Source organism: Myripristis murdjan, chromosome 13 (genome assembly GCF_902150065.1).
Source record: "Myripristis murdjan chromosome 13, fMyrMur1.1, whole genome shotgun sequence".
Classification (NCBI taxonomy): domain Eukaryota; kingdom Metazoa; phylum Chordata; class Actinopteri; order Holocentriformes; family Holocentridae; genus Myripristis; species Myripristis murdjan.
This window is the reverse complement of record NC_043992.1, coordinates 38,510,326-38,527,979: the sequence shown is the minus strand read 5'-3', so window position 1 is coordinate 38,527,979 and position 17,654 is coordinate 38,510,326. Positions and strand designations below refer to the sequence as shown.

At 47.2% G+C, this 17,654-nt stretch overlaps 1 protein-coding gene across 4 annotated transcripts; it reads left to right on the top strand.

The window, feature by feature from the left end:
• Positions 1-1,184: 1,184 nt before the first annotated feature.
• On the top strand, positions 1,185-17,209 carry bicra (BRD4 interacting chromatin remodeling complex associated protein). Of its 4 annotated transcripts, none has more exons than XM_030066515.1 (15): positions 1,185-1,276; positions 3,429-3,474; positions 3,588-3,633; positions 4,177-4,242; positions 4,504-6,597; positions 6,809-6,997; positions 8,204-8,830; positions 11,115-11,325; positions 11,422-11,519; positions 11,691-11,825; positions 11,927-11,976; positions 13,312-13,460; positions 13,554-13,648; positions 13,745-13,847; positions 13,936-17,209. In XM_030066515.1, exons 2-15 carry the CDS (start codon positions 3,434-3,436, stop codon positions 15,741-15,743), a joined length of 5,712 nt encoding a protein of 1,903 aa, XP_029922375.1. In that variant the 5' UTR covers positions 1,185-1,276; positions 3,429-3,433; the 3' UTR covers positions 15,744-17,209. The 4 variants fall into 4 exon arrangements, with proteins under 4 accessions (XP_029922375.1, XP_029922374.1, XP_029922376.1 ...); XM_030066514.1 differs by having other exon boundaries at positions 13,742-13,847; XM_030066516.1 differs by lacking the exon at positions 4,177-4,242 and having other exon boundaries at positions 13,742-13,847.
• Positions 17,210-17,654: the final 445 nt, after the last annotated feature.

Here is a 17,654-nt window from a genome sequence, read left to right as displayed (position 1 = left end):
AGAATCTGAGCAACTGCAACAGACCCAATTTCCCCTCGGGGATCAATAAAGTATTTCTAATTCTGATTCTGATTCTTCAGCCTTTTGTCACGCCGCATGATCCTGTGTTACTTCAGATTGTGAACAGTTGGCCTTGCATTCTCCTGCACAATTTCTGGTATAGGGGAGACATGATGTTTTTGGTGGGAACATTGCCTAATGGCCAATGGCAACATCCCTCAGATGATGGATCTGGGTTCCTGGGCTCTGTGAAGAAGCACTGGGCCTGTTGAAGTGGCTCAAAGCAGGATTCTGGATCCTGCCAAAGCCTCAGGGGTGCAGCGGCCGATCTTGCTTCAACCTCCCTGGAGGCACAAGAGGTCAAGAACACTGACCTGAGTATATTTCAGAGCTGCTCTAGGAAAAAAGTGACTTCTCTGGTGCAACTTAAGTTCAGCTGGACTGCCACTCCTGGGAAAATCCACCAGCCTACCAAACACTCTGATAGTGAAGGCTGATGTTTGACAGATTTATACCTTAGTTAATTTTTCACACACACCATCATTAATGTTTGATGATCTTGTACACCAAATAAATGAGACAAGCATCAAAGTGGCTGTTTTTTCCCCCTTTATTAACATTTACATCTAAAACTAAAATACAAACATCCTTTAAAACACAGTAACAAACCCCAAGTGCAGGGAAGTGCAGGTTGACTGCCACATGAAATTATACATAATGGGTATACATCTATTGTATAGATACATTTTCTATTCTATAGCTATTTTGCATACAGCCTATGCAAAGGTTGAAAGGTTATAGGTCTATTGATGTTCTATATGTATTTTAGTATATTTTATTTTTATTACTCTAATAGGGAATGCATAGGTTTTTTTTCTTATATGTTTTGGTTCCACTTCATCTTGTTACTTAAGTTTAAGAGTTTTTCTAAAGACATATGTTTGTCTAAGTGCTGAGAGGTAAATTTTGTGGTCTGCTGTTGTTTCCTGTGCAATGTCTGAACAACCAGCTGCTGGAACACGAGAATTTCCCTATTTGTGATCAAAAAAGTACATCTGTCAATCGACCTGTCTCTCGGTCTGTCTGTCTGCCTGTCTGTCTGTCCGTCTATCTATCCATCCATCTACAAAAATACAGTAAATACGCCGAAGAAGCCCACATTCTAATCAGGCAAAAAATGAGGTCTCCCGTTTCCTGCCTGTAGTTGGGTCCTGTACAGCAGCCCGTGCGACGCTGTCCTGGAGACCCCGCGCTGCCTGCACCTCTATCGTCTCGGGTGAGTTTGTTACAATGTAGCAATTTCTCTATTAATCCAAATAACTGTAACAAAGCTGCAATATTTGCATACCGCCAATGGGTCGCAAACTCCACATCTAGCGCAATCAGCACGCCACGCTCCTGCACGGCCAGCAAAACATGGTCATTTTCCTCCGAATTCCCAAGCATACCCCCCTGATCCAAGACTATTCCAACATTAACTCATATTTTGCTTGCAAGGAGAGACAGATAGCCTGCTACGCCACTGCGCTCACACTCACAGCCCGACGATATGCTCTCGTCTTGGTGGAACCGGGGCTCCGATACGCAGCACAAGCGATTTGATTGTGTCCCTCGGTGTTTTGTTTTGAATGTCAAATGCATTAAGCTAGCTGTACGTCTGAATATTGTTGATAGCCTGGCTAGCTTAGCAGGCTAGCCAGCCAGGCTAACGAAATTCAATCCAGATGCATCAAAATGCTGGGAATAAAAGGGGGAAACGGGTTGTGGGAATGGCGTGTTTTAGTAACGCGGGGCATTTTGTCTCTAATGTGGCCGGGAGGTGCCGCTGATTTGGATGAAATGGCAAAATATGCATGCAAAGCTTTTTGAAAACAGTGGCTAGCTTTGTAGCAAGCCGCTTGCAGTGTCTCCATTCATATCCTGCGCACTGACCGAGTAATGGCTCCGACCGCTGCCTTTTTAGAGCGGCAACCGGGGATACGGTCCCTTTTATAGCATCTATCATATGTGCCGGTGGAAATGTCGGTGACTCATTGTGTTTTGTGTGAAGTGAAAGTACTCCACGGTGTTCCTGAACATTGTAGTAAGTACAGCGGAGCGCCCGCACCCTGAAATCTGCTCAGATTGCCTGAAAACCGCGCGTTTTCAGTTTGTTGTGTGTCTGAGATCCGCTGCTCCTTGATGTGCTCTCTGCTGCTTGATCTCATGACAAGACTCTGGAAAAGCTCTCAGTTTGCTTGTTATCCACAATATAAAAAAAGGATTCCGGCTTTAACCACTGATTGAGACGTTTATGTGTTAAAATGTGAGTTGTTTTTTTATATATATAATCTGAGAAAATCTTTATTATAATAACTATTCCCAAATAGAAATTGGGGTTACCTGTCTTTACTGTCTCCTCGCATTATACACCAAAACACCCACAGTTTCATCAAAGTTTGGCCAGCCGCACATCGTGTGATGTTTTGCTTCAGTGCTCATAATTTGGATGTGGAAAGTGCAAGGATTATGAAATTAAATTTAACATTCTCTCCGTTAAACTTTTACAGTCCCACCCCTCCAAGCCATATATGAAGAACAGACAAAAACTGCAGCCCTCTCCGGATGAACTATGAAGGAATCAGTGATGAGAAAGAATACATGAAGTAGCTTATTACGCTCATCTTTGTTGGAGAAGCATCTTGATCTGAGAGTGGTTTGAGATCACTCTGCTGTTTAATTGGATCCATTTAGTCCACCACATAGTCCATATTGCTGCACTGATATGTTGAAAAGGCTGGAACAACAATCTGACAGCAAGATATCAAGATTCTGGTCACATTAATGACCTTCAGTCTTCTAAACGGTCTTGATGATCTTGAACAGCTCAGTGAGAGGAATATGGTGCCAACGCAGGAAGGGATTCATTTCCTGCTAGGACCACCTGTGCTAAAAAATGTTTGAGACCGTCATATTGTGTTTGGATGAAAGAGTTCACCCCGTTGCATACATCACATTGTTGTGCACCTTTTTGAGTTTACGACTGTATATAAATATGATCGCTGCATTTTAAACCTCTGTGCTGCTCCTCTCTTGCACCCTGTGATGACGTATGAGAATGTGAAAAAAGATGCAAAGATTCTTAAACTGTTCATCACACATGGCTCAAAAATCTGGTTATGGCTATCAGTCAAAACTCATATCTCATAGTGCCATTCAACGGAAAAGAGTTTGGGTATAACCAAAACACCAAACGACCAAAGTGTTTGGTAAAAGATAACAATATAACACAAAGTACACAAAGTTACAGACATTATGCATTTTCTAGTTTGTGTGTTTATGTATTTTTTTGGGAGGGGTAACTTTTGTAATTTTTTTATTTGCATATGCCCACCAGGATCTTGTTGACATAGTGAAACAAATAGTCTTTTTTCCTTCATCTTTCGCAGTTGTCATGGATGATGAAGACGGCAGGTGCCTGCTAGATGTAATTTGGTAAGTCACTGCTGAGGCAGCATAAGAGACGTTTGATATTTTGATATGTCACTCAGTCATATCTTCCGTTGTGTCTTGGGGTCCCTCTTAATCACACTACTTTCTCCCTGCAGTGACCCAGAAGCTCTCAATGACTTTCTTCATGGATCTGAGACCCATGTGAGTATAAGAAATATAATAGTGGAAGACGTAATATCTATTTAGGCGTGCAATGCACAGTTTTGACACTTAGGTACTTATTTAACATGATGAGGAGTCTTCATTCTACATATTTTTCTCGGGGCTCACATGACGTAGTCCAGTCGCTCACAGATTACGCTTGGATGCACCCTTCAATCCTCGTCCCTCTGCTGAATTTTTTTTTTTTCTTTTTTTCATGTCAATGGGGTCTCTCTGCTCATGGTCATCTTTGTTTTTGGAGTGCACTTTTTATGGTATCAGCCTGCTTTCCCCCTTTATTAGGCTAATTCACAAAATGAGAAATGCCAATACTAACGCCTCCCAACTCTGTGATTCCTGTTCTTTTGCCCCTCTATCTTTCTGCTGGGTCTTTGCAATCTGGGTTCTCTGGTTTGTGTACTGTTCTTTCTTTGCCCTCCTCTGTTTGATGGTTCGTCTGTTTCTCTGTCCTGGTTGCTTTTGCCTGCTGTTTTGGGTGCCTTTGGTTTCTGTCTGTCCTATCCTGGGTGGGTGTGTCTGTAGTTGGACACTGACGACCTTTTGGATGGTTCGAGTGACCCCTCCAGCTCCTTCTTCTCTGCCACTGGGGTGAGTAAAATCCCCCAATCCCTTTCCTTCTGTTTTTATCTATGTATGTAGCATGCATCTCCTAACACCCTCCTCCACTAACACAAATCCACAGTCCTCATGGCTTTGATTGGCCATGATGTGACTACTATGTGACTAAGTTGTCATGGGGCTTGTTCTGTCAGCATCTATGTGTTCAGGCCGTTCCTCTCCTCTTCATCCCATCTCATCGTCAAAATTTAACCATCACCTGGTTTCACTTTCCTTTTCCTTTCCTCGTAGGGCCATGTTCCAGAGGTCCAACCCACAGTCCAGCTGTCGGCCAGCGAGCCGGCAGGCCTGCCCAGAGTCAGTGTGGACCTGGATTTCCTGGAGGATGATGACATCCTTGGAGGATCCCCAGGTGGCGAAGGCGGGAGCAATGGCATTGGGACAAATCACGAGCCATGTGACATCCTGCAGCAGAGCTTGGCTGAAGCCAACATCACAGAGCAGAGCTTGCAGGAGGCCGAGGCTGAGCTGGACCTGGGCTCCTTTGGGATTCCAGGACTTCCACAGGTGGTTCAGACACTGCCTGATGCCAGCCTCTCTGGGGCTGGAGGCACCGCTGTCGGCGTAGGCATAGGAATTGGTGTTGGGGGAGCAGCAGCAATCTTCCCTGGGTCAGGCCCGAGCACCACTGCTACTCCTCCCAATGCCACGGCTGACATGCTGGGGTCAGTCCTGGCTCACCAGGGCCTACAGCTTCAACCCCAGGTCATGAACAAGACCATTAGTGTTCAGCCGTTTATGCAGTCTGTAGGCCTGGGAAATGTGACTCTTCAACCTATTTCAAGTCTCCAAGCTCTTCCTAATGGGAGTCAGTCTGGACATTTGGGAATTGGACAGATTCAGGTTGTGGGCCAGCCCACAGTCATGACTATCAATCAGTCTGGGCAGCCAATCCTGGCTAAAGCTATGGGTGGTTACCAGCTGCACCAGTCTGGTCCAGAGGTATCAGGTGCAGCGACTCAGGCTGGGATTGGAGGCTCAGTTCTTAGCTCTGGAGGTGGACTTTTGATACAAGGTGGCAAAGCCACTTTGGGATCTCCAGCTTTAAATGGACCGGCCGTTTGTGTCAGCAGCACAAACAGCAGCAGTGGTGGCACAATGACTGCTCCTGCTGGGCTTTTGGGCTTTGGCAGCACACCTTTAAGTGCAGGAATTGGACCCCAAACACAAACTCAAGGCCAAATCATGCAAAACGTGATCATTCAGCGCACACCAACACCCATTCAGCCCAAACCCCCTCAAGGAGGAGCCATCCAGCCCAAACTCTTCAAGCAGCAGCAGCAGCAGCCACAGCCAGCACCCCACTCTCTACAAAATGATGCCAACAAGGCTCTAGGGCTGCAGCAACTCCCAGTTTCTGCTGCCCAGAATGTAGCTTTCCTGACAGGAAAGCCAGGCTCTAATGTTGTCCTGAGTACACAAGCCACATCACAAGGCCCTCAGTTCCAACCAGCCCTATTCAAGCAGCAAGCAGCACAACCATCTGGTAAGCCCCTCAGCGTGCACTTGTTAAACCAACCAGGCAGCATCGTCATTCCCTCCCAAACTGTTTTGCAAGGTCAGAACCACCAGTTTCTCCTGCCGCAGTTACAGGCAGGCGGGCAGATCCTGACCCAGCACCCTGGGGGCCACATCATAACCAGTCAGGGTCCTGGTGGACAGCTCATTGCCAACCAGATCCTAGCTGCGAACCAGAATATTAACTTGGGCCAGGTTCTGACCTCTCAGGGTCACCCTGGCGCTGCCCACATTCTCTCTGGATCCATCCAGCTCCAGCCTGGCCAAATGGGCCCACCCACCCTCTTTCAGATGCCTGTCTCACTGGCTCAGAGTCAGAGCCAGACCCAGAGCCACCCTGTCTCTGGTCATGCTCAGACTGTCATTCAGGGCATGCCCATCCAGAATTCTGTGACCATGCTGGGTCAAGTGGAGGGGCTGAGTCCTGCAGTCAGCCTTCAGCCGGCCCTCCAGCCCCAGGCTGGTGGAGTCCCCAGCAGCAGCACCACTGGAGCAGCAGGCATGGCCCAGGGCCAGCCTGGAGAGTGTGTCACCGTGTTGGGTAGCTCCGCAGACCAAGCTGCTCACCCGACTCAGCAACATGTACCACAGTCCTCCATCCTTGCCATGCAGCCGGCTCCCTCTGTGTCCACAGCAAGCTCAGTCCCTTCCTCCTCTCCGTCCATGTCTGTGTCCACTTCTTCCTCTGTCACAGCAGTGGGACTGCCCCCACCTCAGGCCCAGCACAGCCCAGGAAGGGTGCTGTTTACCAACCAAGGGTCCAGCATGATCCTGAGTCAGGAGTCTCTGCAGATGTTCCTGCAGCAGGTCAGTGTGCCCCTCGTGGCAGGTTTACTTTGATGTGTACAGTTAACATTGGCTAAAAAAGAGATAACGTGCACGGAGTGATACCTTGGTCTGACCTCTTTTGGTTTACTATTTTACTCCCCCCCCATCCCATCCCACCCCACCCTACCCCCCCATCCCAAAATCCCTTCCTCCCTCCTTCACCCTGAATTGGTAAATGTACTTGTATCAGGAGCAGCACCACCAAACAGAGAATGACTCGACCCCCTCTGTGGGCGTACCAGCATCTGTTATCGTCAGCAGCAACAGCATCACTGCTCCGGCCCCCTCAGTCCATGACAGCCAATTAGCTGACTCTCGGGTGGGTCAGAGCCACAGCCCCTCCCCTGGCCCCTCACACATGACAGCAGGGGTAAAGCAGGTAGAATTGCCCCTTTATGTTAAGCCCCACCCACTTGTTGCTGCTGCTGCCGCCACTGCGTTAGGGCATCGCTGGTTCCAGCCACCTTACCTTTCTCCATTTCTGCTCTGTACTCTGCCTCTGCACCAGCCATGTCTTCCATCGCTGTCACAAGCGCTATGCGTTTCCTGTGCATAAAAAATCCTTTTCATTTGTTTGCACCGTCTGTCTCTAACATCACTTCATCACATCGAAAAGCATGATCACTCCAGCTGTCCATGAGTGTGTGTGTGTGTGTGTGTGTGTCTACTACGCTGTTGTAACATTTTAATGTTAAGCTGTATCTATCTCCGTAGAATTCTGTGTTGACAAATTCTCAGTAAGTGCCTGCTCTTTATTTTTCCGACTAAAGTTTATAAATGTTTTAATAGCTTGGATTTTTAAACGGTTTTCATCCCAAACTATGTTTTATTACAGATTGAGCCATACTCATACTTCATATAAGAGCCATCCCAGAGTGAAACATGTTTACCTCTTGACTAACACTCTGCTTGATCACCTCCATCACCTGCATTACTGACCGGTGCCTGGCATTCCCATAATCACTTAATCCACACTTTTCATTTCTGCAGTTCTCATAAAGACTTTTCACCGACAGTCTGTGCTCACAGTACCACTTCCCCTCTGTAGTCTTACCGATGTAACAATCCCAAACCAGTTCCCCCCACTGCCCCAGCCCCTACACCCCCAGCCACACCCCCTCCCTTCCCTGAAGTCTTAAGATCACCTTCTACTCTACCATCACAGGCCCGTAGATGTTGACTTCTTGCTTGTGTCAACTGTTTTCTTTCGGCTCGCCAAATGATCATTGCTCCCTTTTTATATGTAATCTTCCTCAGACGCTGGACAAAAATCAGTGGGCTTCTTCCACTTTCACATAATCAGCTACTAGATTTTAAATTCTAATACTTGGCTTTTGTATCGTTTGGTGTTGCTTCACCCACAGTTGTGTAGTTCTGTAGCTAATATCAGCACTTGAAATTGGTACTTTAGTGATATCTACTATATATATGCATGCAAATCGGTTAGCTGTTTGTAATTTTGTGCTTGATGCCCTGTTTTCCTCCAATGCTCAAATAACTATTTGCAAAAATGTATGTAAATGTAAATGATGTAACAACATGCCCTTAGATAGTGTATCAGTATGTTGTAATTCCACTTCTTCAGGTGCCCTCCAGTGGACATCAGCAGCCTTTGAAGATCCAGAGCATGTCCCCGTCACCGGCATTGACCACCCACGCCACAGCGCCCTCGCTGGCAGACAGCCCGCAGCCCTCTCAGTCTCCTCTTACTCTGAGCCAGCAGATTCAGTCGCCACACCATCAGCAGCAGTCTCGCCCTCCCTCTCAGCCTCAGCCACAGTCTCAAACTCCCTCTCGTTCGTGCACACCCTCGTCTCACCCCTCGCTCTTCATTGTCCATAACCAAATCCCTGGCTCCCCCCAGCCGGCTCCTCAAAGCCAGCCCCAGCAGACGCAATCCCAGCAGGCTCATGTTCAAGTTCAGCTTCAGCCTCAGACACGGCCCGCCTCTCAGCCTGCTCCCTTCCAGCAAGAAATGCCTCCCATATCACATTCCCCCAGTCCTCTTCCAGCTCTGCCCGCACAGCACCAGTTCACCACGCCCGCCGCCAGCGCCCCTGCCTCTGCTGTCGTGAAGACCCAGGTTCCCCTCCAGGGCCTGACAGCGGAGCAGCAGCACCATCTACAATTAGTAGGAGCGCAGATTCAGACGCTGTCCACCATCACTCAACCCTCGCCTCAACAGAAACAGCTGCTAGAGAAGCTGCACCAGGTATTGTCCCAGCTCCGTTCAAATTTCATCCACCCTTAAGGAAAATTTGGTTTCCTGCCAGGATTGACAGAAAAAAACACACACACACACGGTAAAAATATGAAATTCCAATAAAAGGCTTAAATACACTGTAGAAACGAGCGAGACCAGACAGCGAATCAATTTCTCAGTATAGTGTACTAAAAGCTTACTCAGTGCAAATCAGTGCTATATATATATATATATACACTACTCACAAAAAGTTAGGGATATTTGGCTTTTGGGTGAAATTTATGGAAAATATAAAAAGTTCACGTTACAGTGATATTATATCATGAAAGTAGGGCATTTAAGTAGAAGCATACACTGGTGATTTCCTCATCTCAAACAATCCTCTACACGGCGAGTCAGCTGATCCCATAGGTTTTCTATGGGATTCAGGTCTGGAGAAAGTGCAGGCCACTCCATCTGAGGTACCCCAGTCTCCAGCAGCCGTTCCCTAATGATACGACCTCGATGAGCTGGAGCATCAAACACCTGATGTGAATTTTGCCGTTAAACTCCTTGTTAGAGAACAGCAACTTGTGCAAAAAGTACTGAAACATTGAACAGTTGGACATGTGCATTCAAAAGTTTACAGAAGGTCACATTAAGTTCACCTGTAAAGGTTAGAATGCATTTTAGGTTCATCCTGAAATTTCACCCGGAAGCTGAATATCCCTAACTTTTTATGAGTAGTGTATATATGTATATATATATACACACACACACACACATATCTATCTATCTATCTATATCTAGATCTAGATCTAGATATAGATATAGATATATAGATATATCCATCTATCTATCTATATCTAGATATATCTAGATATAGATATAGATAGATAGATATAGATATATCTATCTATATAGATGTATATCTATCATATATATCTATATCTAGATATAGATATATATGATAGATATACAGGGTGACCCCAAAAAACGGGAACTTTTTAACAATCCAATAAAACCAAGAGTGATGGAAGAAAAATATTTTATTCATATTAATTGAAACCTGAAAACATGCCATTTAAGAAACAATGATGGAATTTTCATTTTTTTAAAATTGTGCTGCCACTTGCTCATGTCTGCCAATACGCACTTCAAAAATTCCCGTTTTTTTGGGTCACCCTGTATATGATAGATAGATAGATAGAGATATATATCTAGATATATAGATATAGATATAGATATAGATAGATAGATAGATAGATATCCGGATCATGAAAGTAGGTGGAGAATGTACACGATAAAGAGTAGGAGCCAATTTGCATTTCCAGCTGTCAGGAGGACAGTAGTAGAGTAGGCATGTCATCCATCTGGTAGTTTTTCAAAAATATTTGATACAGATCATGCCGTTGCAGTATTCAGTTTGTACAGTGCCACTGAATGTCACAGCCTGTGATCATAGATGTAACATATAGTGTATAGTGTATCATAGTGTAACATATTGCAAAGAAAGTGAATCCTAAGCTGCTGCAGTGAAAACCTGTACCCTGTTATGCAGCCGTACAAAGAATCTGTTAAAGTGCTATATTGGAATATTAGTGATGCTTGTATTAAACGTATACAGGATGTGAGGTTACTTACTTTTTGTTTTTTGATTTTGTTCACATTTGAAGCAGGCAGCTTACATCTTTTTCAGTTAAACAGGGCAGAGCGATTTTAAACACCTGTCCATATTACAGCGCTCAAATCACAGGTGGCACATCCTGTTGAAGGCCACAAGATGGGAAATGCAAGTTTTCTGAGAAATGGCTAACCCATCTAAAAAAAAAAAAAAAAAAAAAAAAAAGGAGCAAAGAACCCTAAAACAAAAAAAAGGAAAGAGCACGGTGTAAACTGTGTATGAAATCATTTGACATGGCTAACATCGATATGCACAGAGCCACAGGGATGTTGTGAAAGCATATTGATCACCTAGCGTCTCATCGTTTTTGTGTCTCGTGTGAAAAAGACGGTTGGAGTATTTACATATCTGATAAACATGTTATCAGAATTGTTAAACATAGAAACATAAAAAAAAAAATCCACAGAGATGAGTGTAAATGTCGGTCTGTAAAAGTATGGACCTTTGGAATGGAGGATGTGTAGGAGCGCTGCAGTCAGGAGTCAGATTAGTGACTGAGTAGTGATCATTTATAAAAAAAAAAATCTGCACTAGTAGCCATTTCCAAAAACCTTATCATTGTGTCCCTCCTGTTTTTCTTTATTCACCGTATTTATTTCTTAATATGAAACCCGTCCCGTCTCCTCTCAGGTCCAGCAGAACATCCTGTTGCAGAGCAAGCAGCCTGCACAGCCTCAGCCTCTGGCCACCGCTCACTTCAGCTCTCAGCAAGACGTGCCTGTTGACAAAGTGGTGATATCATCATCATCATCTTCGTCGTCGTCAGCCCCCGCCGGTGCCCCTGCTCAGCTTCCCCCGGTGCTGCAGCAGACGTCCGTGCTGGTCAAGACTCCCGTCACAGGTCAGGCAAAGGGCACCTCAAATGAACAGAGCAGACATCCTCTCGACATTGTTGGAGGTGTTGCCTCTTCATAACGGTCATTTCTTCTTGTTTTAGCATCAAGTGACTTACAGGTATTCTCAGGAGCCCAAGGGCCAGGAGGAGCAATGGTGAATCAGACCGTCACTCCGGCGAGCCTTACACAACCTACACAGGTGGGCAGCGTTATAAAGCCGAAGCCTCACTGGATGTAGATGACGGTTATTATTTGTAACGTGCCGACTGTTTGCTGATCCTTCCCTCTGCTCCACACTCAAGTGCAAAGAAACTGTTTGTGTTTTTTGGGTGTAGCGCGACTCGAAACCTCCTCTCTGCCGTCCCCACAGGTTCAGCCAAAACCAGGAGTGATCAGCTCAGTTGGAGGGGTGGCTTTGGGGAAAGGTGGGATGCAGATACAGGTGCTCGGGGCTGGTCTGACCCAAATGCCTGCTCCTCAGCCCCCTGCTCCAGTACCTACACAGGTAACGGGATGCCTGGACACCTCACTGTGGTGTCAGTGCACATTTTGTGAGGCCTTTTAAAAATGACCTCCTCTGAAATTTGTCTTTTTCTCACACCACAGACTGCAACAATGAAGATGCCTTTCAGTGCAGAGCCCAGTAAAGAAGCTAGGTATGTGTTAAAGTCTCTCTCTATATATATATGTATATCTATATAATACCATGGCATACTCTGCCAGGTGTAGCAGGGATCACATGTTTGGTCTTGTGTGTGTTTGTGTCTAATCTCAGAAACATCTGGCTCTATCAGCCATAAATTTTTATGTGTATTTATGAGCGTCATGATGAAGAACCTCTCATGATTCCAGTAATTCAAATTTTTCTTTTTTTTCTGCTCTCTCTCTTCATTCACTTTCTAGCTTGCTCAACCACTGTTGCTCCTCCTCTCTTTCTCTTCTCCTGCTGGTTTGCTATGTCGCTCGCTCACTTCATTCACTGTCCCAGTATGCTTTTTTTTTTTTTATCCTGTTGTGGCTGCGTTCGCTCCAGTCGTGGGTGAAAAAAATCTCGGACATGGACAGTGTATTTTGGGCAAGTTTACACACGGGTGAGAAGGAAGTCAGCAAAACACAGAGCAAGTGTCACAGTGGGGGTCAACATAGGTTACACAGCCTGAAGCTTCACAGTTTTAAAAAAATTATGTGGAAAACGGCCGTCGCTTTTTCATGTCAGTCATTTGCCTAATCTTCATGAGTCTTTAGTGTGTGTGTGTGTGTGTGTGTGTGTGTGTGTGTGTGAGAGAGAGAGAGACAGGAAGACAGAGAATTTTATATCTCAAAGCTCTGAAAAAATCAAGAAGCTGGGGCAAAAACAAAGTTGTTTTCTGAAGGCCCAAACATGGTCGACCACGAAACCCGTGTAATTTTTTTTTCCATTTTTGAGGGGCTGGCATGCCTACCAGTTATGATGTTTGACAGATGTTTTTGTATATTCTGAGAGAGTAGGTGGAGGTGTATTATCGTACCAAATGCCAGTTTCCTGTGTGGTGTAGTTCTTGAGATATTGACACCTGAAAATGGAGGAAAAATAAGGACGCACTAAAATCAACACATACCCCTCTCACTAAATTGGCCATATCTCAAAAAATATCCATCCGAGCAAACTAAAATTTTACAGTTTGCCTGTTGGATAAATAAGGATCAACTGGTGATTTTTTTTAGAATTTTTTGAGACCCAAGTGCGTGGGCCATTTGGTGAAATGGTGTGGAGTGACCCTGGTATATTTTCTATACTGTACTGTATTCTATTTGAATCACACAGTAATTTAACTTGTAATCTGAAAAGCTTTTGACGGTGCAGTGGGCTGCTGAGTCTCTAGCCCAGCTTTGCTCAGCACAGAGGGTCGCCTGTGGTCCAGAGAAGGGGAGATGCGCCTGGTGGAGATCTGCACCCTGTCAGTGCACTCTTCTACTTCTAAACTGTATGATTTTCACCCCCTTCTCTGTAGGATGCTGGAGCAGCTGAGGAAACAGCAGGGCTCAGTGCTTCACCCAAACTATAGTGCTCCTTTCCATTCCTTTGAGGACACACTGCAAAGACTACTGCCTTACCATCTGTACCAGGGCACTGCCAACTCTCCTCAAGACTATCAGAGAGGTAACACACTCCGTCCTCCAGTGGAGCTGATGCACAATCCCCTCATCCCAAATGAATTGTTTGCATTCATATGTTTCTTTACTCAATGCCCAGTGGACGATGAATTTGAGAGCGTCTCCTGCCAGCTGCTGAAGAGGACTCAGGCCATGCTGGACAAATATCGCTACCTGCTCTTTGCAGAATCAAAAGTAAGTTTATAAATTAGCTTTCTCATATTAGACCTTGTAGTTTTCTCCTTCCCCTGATCTGATTTCGAACTGACTGTGGGATTTGAACCGGAGCAGAGACTGGGCCCCTCGGCAGAGATGGTGATGATCGACCGGATGTTCATTCAGGAGGAGAAGATCGCTCTGAGTCAGGACAGGCTGCTGGCCAAGGAGAGGCCAGGTACGTTTTGTTTTTTTGTTTTTTTTTTGCTAGTTTGTGTTTTTCCAGTGGCTGTTTGACAATGACCCGTCTCTCTCTGTGTTTGCAGAGGAGTATGTGGCGAATGCACGCATGTTGGAGAGTGTTGCTGTTTCCTCACATCAGCAACCAGCTTCTGCAGAGCCCAGCTCAGCGAGCAGCGGGGCGACGACGCCTCCAGCACCTGGAGCTCCTGCCCCGGCCCCCCTCCCTGCTGTGGCTCCAAACATCACTCCAGCACCCACCGCTGCCGCCACTCCAAGCCCAACGCCCTCCGCGGCCCCTTTCCCCCCCACCAAGCTGGTGATAAAGCAGGGCGGAGGTGGAGCGTCGGTGTCCTGGTCCACCAGCTGTCCTCCAGCCTCGGCTCCAGGCGGCAGGCAGGTGGCCGAACCCCCCGGCCAGAGCTCCTCCTTCAGCCGTGCTTCAGCCGCATCCTCCACGTTCTCCTCCTCCTCGTCCTCCTTCGCCTCCGGAGCCGGCGACGACGACGACGCTCTCCCGCAGCGAACCAGCAAGCCGCCGATCAAGACCTACGAGGCCCGCCGACGAATCGGCTTAAAGCTGAAGATAAAACAGGATCAGACAGGATTCAGTAAGGTGGTTCACAACACTGCCTTAGACCCGGTCCACACACCGCAACCTCAGCAGAGCAGCCAGTCTGCACCCCCGCCTCAGACTCAGCCCCAGCCCCAACCTCAAGCTGCTGCCCCGCACCCAAAGGCCCGCCAAGCAGCAACTCCCCCCACCACTGTCATCAGAACTCAGTCCCCAGCATGCACTGCTTCCTCCTCTTCAGTGGCCACCATAGCAACCACTCAGTCCAATCCTCCGCTGAGAGGCACTGCTCCCCCCGCCACGGTCCCATCCTCCTCCTCCTCTTCCTCTCACACCTGGTCCTCATCCACCTTCTCGGTATCCTCTTCCTCCTCCTCCTCCTCCACTCAGATGAACGGGACGTTAGAGCACCACGATGTGGGCGGGGTCAAACGCAACCCCGCCTCCACTGCCACACCCCCTCAGACCACTTGTCGCCTGCCCCTCCGGAAGACCTACAGGGAAAACGTCAGTCCCCGGGTCCGACCTGGCGTCCCGGGAGGAGGAGACGAGAGCCTGTCCTACCCCAGACCCACGCCGTCGCCCCCCCGGCCCGAGGCCACGTCTCCTTCCTCAGAGCGGACAGTGATAGCCAGTGTGAAGGTGGAGAAAAGAGGCAGGGAGCTTTCTCTGCCCCACACAGAGTCGAGCCATGAGGGGGGCAGACTGGGGAGTGCGGTGCAGGGGCTGGACCAGGTGGAGGAGGTGTTTAACCGCGGCATCAAAACGACACAACAGCACCATCTCCAACACTTCCCAGACAAAGTGGAGGCAAAGATGAAAGAGGAGGAGCACACAGACCAAGAGACTGATATCAGTCAGTACAAAAGGGCGACTGGGAAAAACAGACAGCGGGCAGGTGCAACGTTTAGAATGGACCAGCATGCCCCGGGGCCTCCCTCCCCAGAGTCCTCCTGCACAAGAGACTCTATGCTTCCTGCCAAACGCTGCAAGTCCGACTCCCCCGACATGGATAACGCCAGCTTCTCGAGCGGCAGCCCTCCGGACGACTCTCTGAACGAGCACCTGCAGTGTGCCATCGACAGCATCCTCAACCTGCAGCAGGGGCCCTCTGCCCGCGGGCACCACCTTAAAGGGGGCGGCGGCAGGCCCCACCAACACCAAAGCCAGCGCCCAGGGGGTCCGGCAGCCTCATCCCACAGACCATCAGTCCCCTCCTCCTCCTCCTCCACCTCCTCATCCTCCTCCCTGGCCCAGCACCCTCAGGTCGGTGGCCGTGGCCACAACGGCAGCCTAGTGCCCCAGACTCAGAGCAGATAACAGCCCCTCAGCCCCAGGCCGGACTGACACAGGGGACTGACTGAGAGACATGTGGGGGCGGGGGAGGGGGGCACTGTGAAAACAGTATCACTGTACTACTCTGCCAAGCTGTGTTGGCTTTGTTTGTCCATTTGAATTGTCCAGACATTTCTTTGTCGTTTACAGGCTGACTCCCAACCTGGATACATCAAGTAAAAAACATGGGGTTGGAGTTCATACTGTCCCACTGTGTTGTCTCAGTGGACTTGAAGACAGGCTTGGTGTTTTGTATGAGTTCTCTCAGTCACACTCAAGTAATAAGATGAAATTATCATAAGGTTTCTGTCCAACCCCCCCGCTCTCTTTTGATCTCTTCTTTTCACGTTCAGTATTCATACATTCCTATCATGCGGCGGCCCCGAGAGTCAGTCCCTTCACAGCGGATCATCTCCTGGTCTGAATGGTGTCCCGGTGAGCGCCTGGCAGCTCCTCAGAACAGCGCAGAAGTCCCGACACGTCTCTCTCCCTCGGCCAGCTGCAGCGGAGAGGCGGGAAAAAAATAGTTTTTCAGGCCAGGAAATCATCCACGTCTTTTCACCGTCGACAAAGTGCGACCCTGTTACCGCAAACATGAACGCCGTGCTGCCCCCCCGGATGCAGGCGCCGGCGGCTATTGGTTTGTATTTGAAAAGTCAAAGAGCATTAAGTTTAAATTTCAATTCCCAAAAAAAAATGATATACAGTCTACTTCTGTGTGAGACAGGAGATAAACACAGGAAGTTTCTCAAACAGTGTAACAGCTCTTTGGTTTTGTAAGGCAGATTGGGTTAACCTCCACTCGCGTTACAGTTTTTGCACCAGCGTCTCATGCACATTACATTAATCATACATGTATCAGCTGAGCAGGCTGGGGGAGTCTCCTCTCGTCTTTAAATCGTGAAGTGGTTTACCTTGTGGCTGCTTTTGGGGAACTGTAGTACTGTACCGGTGAGGTGTAAATTAACATGTAGGAACGAAATTCAGTTCCCTTTCCGTTTCAAATGTTGGATGATTTCCCAGGTCCGTGTCGCCGAGGCCCGCTCCACACCTCCCCGACGCTCGCTCACAATGCCACATATGAACTTTATGCATTTCAGTCAGCAGGGGGCAGGCCAGTCTTAAATTGTTGAGCTTCTTTGTTCTAACTGTTTCATCATCCTGGCTCTCTCCTCTCCCTCACTCAATGTTCTCTCTATCTTTTTCTTTCTTTCTTTTTTTTTTTTTTTTCTTTTTTTGCCCTGGTGGACAATTCAAACACAAACACAGCAAGAGCATCGAAATGGAAAAAAAGGAACAATAATAATGTACAAAAAAGACCGTAAGAGAATTTGAAGTATAGTATTACAGATTAATTTTGTATTGTATTTATTGTGTATAATGACACTTTTTAAAAAGAAATGTACATTTAGTAAAACTGTAAATTAAACCTTGCTTCTTTTATGAACTCGTGCACGTCCTTTTTCGTCTTCTGTCCTCATCATCACACTGCATTCCACTGCATGACTAATATTGACGGAGAAGCATGATTAAGGCCGGGAGGGAGGAGGAGGAGGAGGAGGGTGGTGGTGGTCATGGTGGGGGTTGTTCTCGATCAGGCGGCCAGAAGGTGGTGCATGTCAGTGGAAAAGTGGAGCCCAGAGGGTTCACAGAGTTTGGGAGGGGTGAGAGTTTAGACTGACGAGAGGAAAAACTATCACATCTGTAAATCCCAAGATCTAACTGTAAAGCTGCGTTATCCCCGAAAACACTTTGATCCAAAAAAAAAAAAACATCAAGAAGAAATGTGAAGTCACAGCAGGTTTATCATTTTGAATATCTGAATGCACAAGAATACAATGTGTGGGGATTATGTCGTGTAAAAAAAAAAAAAAAAAAGTGACTCCACCCAAATTA

Excerpts from the sequence above, each read along its gene's own strand:
- bicra (XM_030066514.1), top strand. The coding sequence starts at position 3,434 with ATGGATGATGAAGACGGCAGGTGCCTGCTAGATGTAATTTG. Across the intron at positions 6,598-6,808 it reads TGCAGATGTTCCTGCAGCAG|GAGCAGCACCACCAAACAGA; the intron begins GTCAGTGTGCCC and ends TACTTGTATCAG. Across the intron at positions 8,831-11,114 it reads TGCTAGAGAAGCTGCACCAG|GTCCAGCAGAACATCCTGTT; the intron begins GTATTGTCCCAG and ends GTCTCCTCTCAG.